At 36.3% G+C, this 12,889-nt stretch overlaps 1 protein-coding gene across 4 annotated transcripts in view; it reads right to left on the bottom strand.

The window, feature by feature from the left end:
* Positions 1-12,889, bottom strand: part of ATG2B (autophagy related 2B) — a 128,014-nt gene that overhangs the window by 44,073 nt on the left and 71,052 nt on the right. For 3 of the 4 annotated variants that reach the window (XM_043983523.1, XM_043983524.1, XM_043983525.1), the window contains exons 19-22: positions 5,690-5,847; positions 4,591-4,763; positions 3,605-3,755; positions 1,623-1,819 (exon numbers count right to left, since the gene is read on the bottom strand). In XM_043983523.1, the coding sequence (XP_043839458.1) occupies positions 1,623-1,819; positions 3,605-3,755; positions 4,591-4,763; positions 5,690-5,847 (679 nt within the window). The remainder of the gene's footprint in view (positions 1-1,622; positions 1,820-3,604; positions 3,756-4,590; positions 4,764-5,689; positions 5,848-12,889) is intronic. The other variant, XM_043983526.1, reaches the window with a different exon arrangement.

The raw sequence follows: 12,889 nt of genomic DNA, 5'->3' as shown, positions 1-12,889 counted from the left end.
AATGGATGGAAAGATGGGGGAGGTGCTGGGGAGTGGGTGAATCTTACTCTCATCAGAATGAGCTCAAAGAGGGAGTAACATACACACTCAATTGGGTATAGTAACCTATCTTACCCTGCAGGAAAGTTGGAGGGGAACAGGATAAGGGGGAGAAGTGATAGAAAGGAGGGCAGATTGGGGGAGAGGGAAGTCAGAAGTAAAACACCTTTGAGGAAGGAAAGGGTGAGAGGAGATAGAGAATAGAGAACAGAGTAAACGGCATGGGGAGGGAGTAGGATGGAGGGAAATTCAGTTAGCAATAGTAACTGTGAAAAAACTTTGAAGCAAGTTTTTCTGATAAAGGCCTCATTTCTCAAACACATAGAAAACTGAGTCAAAGTTGTTAAAATAATAGCCATTCCCCAATTGATAAATGACCAAAAGATATGAACAGTTTTCAGATGAAATCATCAAAGCTATCTATAGCCATATGGAAAAAAATTCTCCACCTCATTATTGATTAGAAAGATGCAAATCAAAACAATTCTGGGGTACTACCTCATACCTACTGGGTTGGGTAATAGGATAGCAGAGGAAAATGACAAATGTTGTAGGGGATATGGAGAAAATGAGACATTAATGCACTGTTGGTGGAGTTGTAAACTGATTCAAACATTCTGTAGAGCAATTTGGAAATATGGCCCAAGGGCTACAAAACCATGCATACTCTTTGACCTAGTAATACCACTACTGGGTCAGCATCCAAAAAGAGAATAAAAAAAAAAAGTTAAAGGAACTATATGTACAAAAAATATTTATGGCAGTCCTTTTCTGGTGCAAAGAATATGAAATTGAGGAGATGCCCATCAATTAGGGAACAAATTATAGGATGAGATTATGATGGAGCATTATTGGGGCTCTAAGAAATGATGAGCAGGATGCTCTCAGAAAAACCTGGAAAGATGTACATGAGCTGATGCAAAGTAAAATGTACTGTATACAAAGTAACAGCAATATTGTAAGATGATCAACTGTGACTGGCTTAGCTATTCTCAGCAATACAATGATCCAAGACAACTCTGAAGGATTTATGAAAAATGCAATCCATCTCCAGAGAAGGAACTGATAGTGTCTGAATACAGATTGATGCGTATTTTAGTTTCTTTTTCTTAAGTTTTTTTTTTGTCTGTTTTCTTTCACAACTTGACTAATGTGGAAATGCTTTACATGACTACACATGTATAACATATTGAATTGTTTGCGTTCTTAAGGGTGGGGAGGAAGGGAGGAAGAGAATTTGGAATACAAAGTTCTAAAAATGGATGTTGAAATTGTTTTTGCATGTAATTGGGCAAAAATAACATTCTAAATACATTTTTTTAAAAGCACACTGTGAGGGAGAAAAAAAGATTTGTTATACATGGAAAGTAGGCATATATAGATTAGAGATTATTATTATTTTCCTTTGCCTTTTTAAAAATCATTAAAAAAGTCTAAGACTCTTTGGTATTCTCTCCTGTTTCAGAGAACTTGTATATCCTTCAACACTGACAATTGTATAAGGTTTCCATTACATAAATATCAATTTAAGACTAATAATCATGGACTCAGTTAAAGATGAAAAATGTCCATGGAATACAAACCTTTGTATTCATCTCTGATTTATCAGACTGGATTTTAACAGCAACAGACAACATGCTTAAAGAGTCTCCTCCAACACCATCTGAGGTTCTACTAAGACCATCTTCTTCTGAAGAATAAATTATAGGTTCCAACCAATGTGGGCGAGTTGTAGTGGGAAATCGTACTTCAGCAGGAAGAATCACTCCATCTACCATGCCTATGTCCATATTAGAGGTGAAAATATTTAATATAAAATAATTAATATTTAATAGAGACACCACACAATATTTTAGCTTAAGGAGTTCTAGGAACATAAAAATGATTGGTTACAAGAGAATCTGACTTCTAATGAATCTCCCCTCAAAAATAATTAAAAAACACTGAAAACAAACAAAATTGCTAGAAATTTTTACAAGGAAAATCAAAACCTACCAATATTTAAATATTTAATATCATTCTGACATACAATTTCCCTTCATTCATTATTATACTGTATTGAATAGAAGCAAAGGAGCCTTCATTTTATATTACCTAAGTCAAGTCCATGTACAAATCTAAAGTATTTCAAGTAATCCCCAATTTTTTTGGGGGGAGGGCTATTTAAGAACTCTTATTCAATTTACTTGAAATACTTCAGATTTGCACGGGGAATATTTAGGCTGTGTACCTCTTAGAGATAATCTGTGGTAAACAAATAGACAACCAAAAATTTAACATTTGGAAATTCAAGAAAATGGAGTGATTGTTTGATAGGCAAATTTCAAACTAAAAGAAAAAAAAGAATTGTGCAGGTGGGGATTTAATTAATAGTAAAGAATATATCCCTTAAGAACTACAACCTTCCAGCAAACATTTATTAAGTGACTAATAGATACAAAGCACCATGATAAGGTGGTATAAAAATACTTTATAGGGGAAATAGCTGGTCATAATTTGGCTAGAATACAAAGTATATGAAAAGTAATGAAGTAAAATAAGTTGTGATGGGAGGCAGGAACCATCTTAAGTTTCAGGCTAAAGGATTTATATTTTGTCCTACAGTAAGCAGGGGGTTACTGAAGGTTTTTTCAGCAAGGGACTGACATGGTCAGACCTGTACATTTAGCAACTGTAAAGGATAAATTGAAAAGAGGGCTGAAAGCAAGAGACCAATTAAAAGGTTGATAAAACACAACAGTTTGGATAAGAAGTAATACAGTTCTTGACTAAACTCTGAAAATGAGTCAAAAGGAAGAGAAAAAGCTAAAGATGCTGTGAAAGTGAAATCCTCAGGATAGGGTAAAAGTAGACTGGATTGTGAAAGAGATGAGCTCAAGTAGACTTTGATACTGAATGACTAAGAGAATGGTATATCATAAAAGTAATTAACTCAAGTTCAGTTGTGGAAATCACTGTTGTACTAAGTTGTACTACGTGTGTAATATTGAACAAGTCAATGTATCATTTTAGGTGTTTCCTCATATTTAGCTTTTTCCACTCATGACCCCTTTTCACCAGAGGAATTTTTACATAACCCTGGGTATATAGGTATATTAAATAGGTAAATATAACCTTTTACTGTTGCCAAATATTTTGCAACCCCCACATTCAGTTATGTGACCCCATATGGGGTCATGATCCACAGTTTAATAAGCTTTGGTCTAGATGACCCCTAGGGTAGCTTCTGTGATATGCTGATTTTGAGGTGCCTGTATCAGAGACCATTTTATGTTAAGTTCGGTGGTAAAATTAGAATTTGGCGGGGCGACTAGGTGGCGCAGTGGATAAAGCACCGGCCCTGGATTCAGGAGTACCTGAATTCAAATCTGGCCTCAGACACTTAACACTTACTAGCTGTGTGACCCTGGGCAAGTCACTTAACCCCAATTGCCTCACTTAAAAAAAAAATTAGAATTTGGCTCCCACAGTTCTGAAATGATTCCCTAAAAAACCTGTAATTGAAAAAGAAACTTTTTTCAAACTCACAAAACAAGTACCAATAAATATTTTATATGCTTCCTACCTTGGTGATATAAACTGAAGCTGTTGGAATGAAGACATATGTAGTGCTTATCTTCAAAACCTTCATATTTTGTCACGAAGAATAATGAAGCATTATTGAACTCTAACCAGAATTCACCATGCTTACTTTCTAACATCTCTCTGTCATCTTGCTATTAGGGAGACCAGAAAACCACAAAGGTTAGGTATTAGTTGAAGAAAAGGGATTTTTTTGACAGAAGGATGTTTGCTTGGAATATTAGGAAAATGTGAAGTATCACATTCAAGTGATCATTTCTTGAATTAAATGTACTTTATGTCATTAAAAATTAAGTTCTAGGCAGCTAGGTGGAGCAGTGGATAAAACACCAGTCCTGGATTCAGGAGTACCTGAGTTCAAATCCGGCCTCAGACACTTGACACTTACTAGCTGTGTGACCCTGGGCAAGTCACTTAACCCCCATTGCCCCCACAAAAAAAAAAAATTAAGTTCTACATCTATTATTTGCTATATACTACCATGGTCATCATCCTTCATAGCAGGACACTTATTTTTATCCAACTTAGTAAAAGACTTTACATAACATGTTTATATAGTTGGGCTTTGGTTTACAATTCCAGTGACAAAGTTAGATAATGGTTTATCAATTTAGTTAGTATTCAAAAATGTCAGTTCTTGGTTTTGTCACTTTTATGGTGTTTTTTACATTTAAATCTATTTCTCTGAAAACTTTCAAGTGTTCTACATTTGTTTTGAGTCTGCCAATTTATTTTCTAGTTTTTAAGTGCATTTTTATTTGAATTGCATTTGAGCTAATTTTAACTTATTACAGAATGCTGCCTACCTTGAATCATAATAAAACTGAATGTTGCTGATCTTACCAAATGCATTATTTATAGTACCTTGCACAGAGTAGGATCCAAATAAGAATTTATGGAACAGAATTATTTTTGGCAGATTAAGAACAGAATTGATTTGGCAAGTCCTTTTCTCTTCAGAATTTTTACCTTTATATCTGTAAATACTGCTACTAATCCATGATTGATGTTTAGAAGAACAGAGAGAAAACTCTGAGAGTTCTTGTTCTGAGATTCGAGGTTTTTTTTCCTACGAGAACGATAGTTCGGATCAACTGTGGAAAAATACTGCAAAGTCTCCTCCTCAGATCCACTCTCATCATCTATAAGAAATTAACCAAAAAGTTCTGACAATTTATTTTATAACTATTAAAACAAGAATATTCTCTACTAATGTCCTTTTCTAATACTTCATTAAAGTATGAAGGTCACTCTGCATTCATGAATGCTATGGCAGCAGAGGACAAACTCTGCCAGGTCCTACCAATATGAAAAGCCTGTACGTATGGACCTATCTGTCTGGGGGCCACCAAGTCAGCAACAGAATGAGGTATATGTTAGCCATAGCAACTCCTGATAGGTTATAATTTTTAGTAGTGGGGAGAATACCAAGCCCAATGAAATTAGAGATGCTTGAAAAACTGAGAACACAAATATACTTCTTACATTTTTTTCAATAAGAATTTATTAAAAATATCTAATCATAATAATAGTAATCAGCATTTATATGGTGCTTTAAAATTTGCAAGGCACCATAAATATGTTTATCTACTATGTATTGGCATTATGTTAACTAAGCTTTTCAATATTAAACTTCAAAAAAAAATTTGTCCATTATTAGTATAGTATCACTATAAAAATACAGATTATCTATAGGAAAATAAACAAGAAATACTTTTATAACTCCTTCACCAATAATTATTTTTTAAAATAACCAGGAAAAGCAATATGAGACTGTTGGGCTTTGGGTGAGAAAGACCTAGGTTCATACCTTGCCTCAGATGCATCAAAGCACTATGTCCACTGGTAGTTACTTAATCTCGTAGTGATTTCAAGTAACTCTTTAAGATTATATAAATTGGAGAGGAAAGGTGCCAATTTATATTGATAGAGGAAAAAATAGAAAACAGTAGGCAAAGCAACAAAACTTTAAATTTTACAATTAAAAATTTAAGTTACTCATGACTTTCCCAAATTGCATTACTATCTTATACAGATTCAATTTAAGAATTATTTTAAGGGATATTACCATAATGAACTGTAGATTTAAACTGACTAAAACTATCTTTGTTGAAGGTATTAATCAGTTGGCTGGCTACTGAGAGCCCAATACCATATGAAATATTTTCCAATGTTTCCACAGGTGAAGGAGCTGTTGGTTCCCAGAGTAGCAAGTCATTACTGATCCTATAAAGATAAAAGTTATTTAACAAGTTTAAATATTGCATCATACTTTAACATGAAAACATTAATTATATATTTCCTTATAAAGTTTTATATAACAGTAGGAAAAAAGTATGAGAAAATAGAAGCCAAAAGTAAAAATCACAAAAAGGCAGTACATTCTGTAAATTAGCAGTTAATTTCCTATGGTTTGCTTATTAACAATGTAGGTTCCTTGAGGGCAAGAACTATTTCATTGTTGTCTTTGTATTCAGAGCACTGGCAGAGTACCTCGTACACAATGGGCATTTACTAAGTACTTTTTGATTATGAACATTAAGAGATAAAATAGTGACACTGCTCAAGATTTTCAAGGAAATGACAAAATGAAGTACCACCTGGTGAAGTCTCCACAGAGAGCAGACACTCATAATTAAATAATTTAATGAGAATCAGTTAAAATGTTCTTCAAAATTTTCTTCAAAGGGATGTGTTAACTTTAAGAACAGTGTTTTTCCATTTCTGAAGTTTATAAAGGAATCAATTAACTAAGTCTAAATATATAACATAATATCATTTAGAAAAATTCAGGCTTTCTACATGAGGCCTTTTCTGGGTGCCCCAGCTACTAGTGTTTTCCTTTCCCCCAAAAGTTACCTTGTACCTGCTTTGTATGTGTTTTGTATTATTCCTAAAAATCTATGTTGTTTCTTTTATTATTTTATTAAAATATAAACTCTTTGAGCTCAGGGATTATTTGCCTTCTAGCACCTTCTTGTATAACAACAATAATAACAGCTAGAATTTATGTAGCACTTTAAGGTTTTTAAAGCACTTTGAAAATATAAAATTTTGTCCTCACAACAATCTTAAGAGGTAGGTGCCATTATTATCCCCATTTTATAGATGAGGAAGTGAGGCAAATAGAGGCTAACTGAATTGCCCAGAATCACATAGCTAGCAAGAATCTAAGATCTAATTCGAATTCAGGTCTTGTTGACTCCATGTCCAACATTCTCGACAACAGCTGCTCTAGTTATTTTAGTACCCCTAGTGCTAATGCTTGACATAAAGAAGGTTCATAATAAATATCTGCTACTTGGGTGGTCATAGCCAAAGTGGAAAAAGGAGCACAAATAATTAAAAGCTCCAGCTTGAGTCTTAAAGAAAAAGAGAGTCTAAGAAGTGAGGAAAGTAGAGTTCCATGTACCGGTGACAACAAGTGGAAAGGCATGTAGATTAGGACCTGGAGTCATCCTTTGTGAGGAACAATAAGAACACCAATATGGTAGAACTTCAGAATAAGTAAAGGGAGGAATGTGTTTTGAGACTTGTAAAGTAAGAAGGGGTCAGGTAAGGAAGAATTTTAATGCAAAAAGAGGAGTTTATACTTTATCCTAGAAGTAATAGGAAGACACTATACTTTATTGAGTAAGAAGGTAGCATGGTCAGACTGGCACTTTAAGAAAATTATTTTGTTGACCATATGGAGAATAAATTGAAAAGAGATGAGGCAGTGAGACTAATTTGAATGCTATTGTAATATTCCAAGCAAGAGGTTTTTGAGGGCCTGAACCAGAGTACTAACTGAGTAGAGAGAAAAAGAACCTACAAGAGACATCGTCGAGGTAGGTATGTTGGGGAAGGAAGAATGAGGAGATGAGGAAAATGTAGAAGTTGGAAATCTCAGAAACTGGAAAATGATGATACTCTTAATGCAAAGAGACATTCAGAAGACAAGATCTAGTGAGAAAGTTCTGTTTTGAACATGCTGAGTTTGAGATGTCTAGTAGACATCCAGTTGAAAAATTGTCCAATAAGCAGGTGGAAACTCAGGATGAATGCTTAAAAAAGCAAGCAGAACTGGGGCAGCTAGATGGCACAGTGGATAAAGCAGCGGCCCTGGATTCAGGAGTTCCTGAGTTCAAATCCAGCCTCAGACATCTGACACTTTCTAGCTGTGTGACCCTGGGCAAGTCACTTAACCCCTATTGCCCCACAAAAAAAAAAAAGGCAAGCAGAACTGATATCAATCTGAGCATCACTTAAATTAGAGGTGATAATTAAACCCAAGAGAGCTGATGAGATTACCAAAAAAGAGCGTGTTAAGAAAAATAAGAGTCCTCTCAAGAACAGTACACTGGGATACAACCACAGTTAGATAAGTTGGTAGAAAAGTACACTAAGGGTGCTATTTAGAATATACTAAGAATAGCCATCATTTATCTAAAGCTTTAAGTTTGGCAATTACAAATAGTATTTCATTTTATCCTTACAAGAGCACTGAAAGCTAAATGCATTTATTACCCCATTTTAAAGATGAGGAAACTGAGGCAGATTTAGGGTAAGTGACTTTCTCAGGGTCACACAGCTAGGAAGTGTCTGAGGCTGGATTTGAGCTCAAGTCTTCCTGACTCCAGATCCCATACTCTAACCACTGAATCATATAGCTGCCTCTTTTTTTCCTTCATTTTAATAAACATTTTTATTTAAAGTTTTGAGTTCCAAATTCTATCCCTCCTTCCTTCCCTCCCGCTTCCTCCCTGAAGCAGTAAACAATCATTTATATGTGCAATTGTGTAAAACATTACCATATTAGTCATTTTGTATAAGAAAAATCAAAAGAAAAAAAAGTGAAAAAAAGAAAAGTGAAAAATAGCATGCTTCAGTCAGCGTTCAGTCAATACCAGTTCTTTGAAGGTACATAGTATGCTTCATCATTAGTCTTTTGGGATTGTCTTGGATCACTGTATTGCTGAGAATAGTTAAGTCATTCATAGTTCCTCACTGAACAACATTGCTGCCATTGTACGCAACTTCTCCTGGTTCTGCTCACTTCACTATACATCAGTTCATACAAGTCTTTCCAGGTCTTTTTGAAATGATCCTGTTTGTCATTTCTTTTTTGCTTTGTTTTGTTTTTGTTTTTAGTGAGGCAATTGGGGTTAAGTGATTTGCCCAGGGTCACACAGCTAGCAAGTGCCAAGTGTCTGAGGCCGGATTTGAACTCAGGTACTCCTGACTTCAGGAGCGGTGCTCTGTCCACTGCGCCACCTAGCTGCCCCTGTCATTTCTTACAGAACAAATATATCCCATTACAATCATAACCACAGCTTATTTAGCCATTCCCCAATTGATGGACATTCCCTTGATTTCCAATACTTAGCCACCACATAAAGTGCTGCTACAAATAGTGTTCAAATAGGTCTTTTTCTCTTTTTCGGGATGTCTTTGGGATATAAACCTAGCAGTAATACTGTCGGATCAAAGGGTATATAGTTTTACTTTGGGCACAGTTCCAAATTGCTCTTCAGAATAATTGGATCAGTTCACAACTCCACCAACAGTGGATTTAGCTGCCTCTTTAGAATATTTACAAATTTGAAATTGGGTATTAGTAGATAAGTGTTCAAAATAACAATAAAGGGGGGGGTCGGCTAGGTGGCGCAGTGGATAAAGCACTGGCCCTGGATTCAGGAGTACCTGAGTTCAAATCCGGCCTCAGACACTTGACACTTACTAGCTGTGTGACCTTGGGCAAATTACTTAACCCCCATTGCCAGAAAAAAAAAAAAAGCAAGCTTCAAAATAACAATAAACAGCACTCAACAGAATATAAGCTATTAATAACTACATGAAAGAATATTCCAAATCACTAATAATAAGAGAAATGCAAATTAAAAGAGACCTCCTTTCACCTCATACCTAACAAACTGGCAAAGATGACAAAAGATGGGAACGGTCAATGCTGGAGGGACTATAAAAAGATGGTGACACTAATACACCATCAAAAGAAGCCAATAACAAAAAAAAGGGAGAAAAAAGACTATATACAAAAAATATTTATAGCAACACATTTTTCGTAGCTAAGAAATCTACCAACTAAGGACTAGATAAACATTGTGGTAGATGAAAGTAATTGAATGTTACTATACTATAATAAACAATGAACATGACACTCCCTCAAACATCCAAAGCACAACCATGATCTTGCCAACACCCACAAATGCATTATCTCCATTTTCAAGAATTCTGAAATCCTTTTATGTGACCATAATCTATTGGTTTTTAAACTCTTCCTCTGCCTACCTTTACTAAGCCATACTATTCATCCGCACTATAACCTAGAATCCTTTGGCCTCTCAGTTCTGTCCCAGGCTATCTCCCCTGCCCTAGCCACTCCTTCCTTTTTTCCCCAATCTTGGCTATTTGGTGAACCAATTAAAATCTACTTGTGTCATCTTCTTGAGTCACTAGCTCACTTATATCTCCATTATGCCTTGCTAAATCTCAGCCCTGGATAACTCCCACCATCTTATACACCTACTGCTAAACAAAGATGGACAAAATCATGCAACTGCTCTGACTGAGTTCACTACAGATTTATGTTACATATAAATTTGGGTTCCCATAGGTGCTGGGCAACAATTCTACACCTCCCTTATCAACTCACTATCCTACTCTCCATAGAAGTTCTTTCAAACCTTTTTATCCATCCCCTAACTTCCCATTGTGCCCTTTCCCTCGATTCTATCAGCTGAGAACTTTTCATATTTTACAGAAAAAATTGAGTCCATTCGCCATGAGCTCCCTCTTCTCCCTTCTTCCTTACCTTGTATTGCTCATGCACTTTCCATCACTTCCTCCTCCTTCAAACCCATCTCATACAAAGTAGTAGCCATACTCCTCCCCAAGGCTTACCTCTCTACCTGATTAAGTGATACCATTCCATCTACTCCAACAGACTGTCCCCTCATCCAACTCACTTATTTTCAATCTACTGGTTCCTACCCTACTTCCTACAAACATCATGGCCATGTCTCCTCTCTCCTTAAACAACCCATACTTCATCCTTTTACCCTTCTAACTATTGTCCTGTATCTCTTCAGCCCTTTGTAGCCAAAATCCTTAAAAAGGTCATCTACACTATGTGTTTCCACTTCCTCTCCTCTCAACTCTCTTCTTAATTCCTTACAATCTGGCTTCCAGCCTTATCATTCAACCAAAACTGCTGTCTCCAAAGTTATCAGTGATCTCTTAGTAACCAGATCCAGTGGCCTTTTCTAAATCCACATTGTTCTTGACCTCCACAGTCTCTGATACAATTGCTCATGCTCTTCTCCTTGATACTCTCTTCTCCCTAGGTTTTCAGAACAGCGCTCTCTCAGTTCTCCTCCGACCTGCCTCCTCTAACTGTTCCTTCTCAGCCTCCTTTGTTGGCCCTTCATCCAGGTCCTGCTCATTCAATTTGGGTGTCCCACAAGGCTCTGTTCTGTCCTCTATTCTTCCTCTATACCATTTCATTTGGTGAGCTCAGCAACTATCGATTTAAATATCTCTGTAACTGATAATTCTCAAATTGACCTATCTTGCCCTAAAATCTCTGGCAAACTCCAGTTTTGTATCTCTACCTGCCTTTCAGACATTTCAAATGATGTCCTGTAGGAAAAATTAATTTTTGATCCTGTATTTTATATCTGATTTTACTTTGTAAGTGATGATTTAATTCTATAACTATACTCCTCTTTCTCTGCCTCTAAGAGAAGCTGATGTGTGCTAAAGTTCAGTCTACCCCTCTCTGAAGTTAGACACCAAAAGCTAAGCTTTTCCACAACTGCTAGTTAAAGAAAAAGTTTGTTCTCAATACTCTCATAAAACATTAACTCAGCATTCCCTGCAAGGTTTGTGTGTGACCTTGTCCCACCTTTCAAAAAGATGGTCTTATCTAATTCCCCAGTTGCCAGTAAGTCTATCCTTATTAGTAAACTCAAGATGCAGCTAGGACCCATAAGATTTACAAAAACATCCCTTACAGATAGAGGTGGTTTTCATCCCATGTAAGGGTTATGCCCACTTTCTTCAAGGTAACTAATTATAATCTCTCACCTCTGTGACACTGGCCAATTGCATGATTTTGTTCTGTTCTTTGTTCTATGCTTATAAAAATGAGTTGCATTTTCAATTCAGGATCTTCTGGCCAGAGGCAGGATCATTTGACCCACCTTTCATGATCAGGTTGCATCCCCTGTTAATTAATGATATATTGTGTAGAAAATTGCCTCAGTTTTATCTTTTTGTTAAATCTGTAGATACTGCACACATCTTAAACTCAACATTTCTAAAACTGAACTCATGATCTTTTCCCCTAAACATTCCCCATCTCCTAACTTCCCAATTACTATTGAGGATAACACCATCCTCCCAGTCCCACAACCTAGGAGTCATCCTTGATTTCTCCCTATCTCTCGCACCCAGCCCCAACAATACAATCTCTTGGCAAGACCTCTTGATTTCACCTTTGCAACCTCTATTGAATAAGCTCCCTTCTCTCCTCTGATGTTACCACCACCCTAGTCAAGTGCCTTATCACCTAATATTTGGACTACTATAATAGCCTGTTGGTGAGTCTCCTTGCCTCGAGTCTTTCTCCAGCCCAATCTATTGTTTATACAACTGCCAAAGTGATTTTCCTAAACTGCAGGTTGGACCAAGTCCCGTCCCCTAGTCCCTCCAATCCTATTCAATAAACTCCAGAGGTTCCCTATTGCTTTTAGGATCAAATACAAAATCCTGTGTTTGGCAATCAAAACCCTTCATAAAAGAGTCCCCCAACTACATTTCCAGTCGTATGAAACCATCTGCCATGTGCTCTTCAATCCAGGACACTGACTTCCTTGTTTCTCAAACAAAAAACTCCATCTCCTGGTCCTAGGCATTTTCTCTATCCCTCGTGCCTGGAATATTCTTCCTTCTCAGCTCCACCAACTGCCTTCCCTACCTTTCTTCAAGTTCTAACTAAAACACCATCTTCTGCACAAAGCTTTTTCTACCCCCTCCTAATTCTGATGCCTTTCCTCTGTCGATTATTTCCTAGTTTTCCTATATATAACTTGTTTGCCTTTTGTCTTCCCCATTCGATTGTGAACTCCTTAAGGGTAAGGATTGTCTTTTGTTTCTTTTTGTATTCCCAGCACTTAACACAGTGCCTGGAACATTTTAAGTGCTTAATAAATGTTTACTGACTGAAAATCTAGAAGCATGAAAGGACTGACATGACCCAATGCTA

The sequence above is a fragment of the Dromiciops gliroides genome, chromosome 2, assembly GCF_019393635.1.
Source record: "Dromiciops gliroides isolate mDroGli1 chromosome 2, mDroGli1.pri, whole genome shotgun sequence".
In the NCBI taxonomy this organism is placed as follows: domain Eukaryota; kingdom Metazoa; phylum Chordata; class Mammalia; order Microbiotheria; family Microbiotheriidae; genus Dromiciops; species Dromiciops gliroides.
Note: the sequence above shows the minus strand (reverse complement) of the source record. Positions and strands in the feature narration are given on the sequence as shown.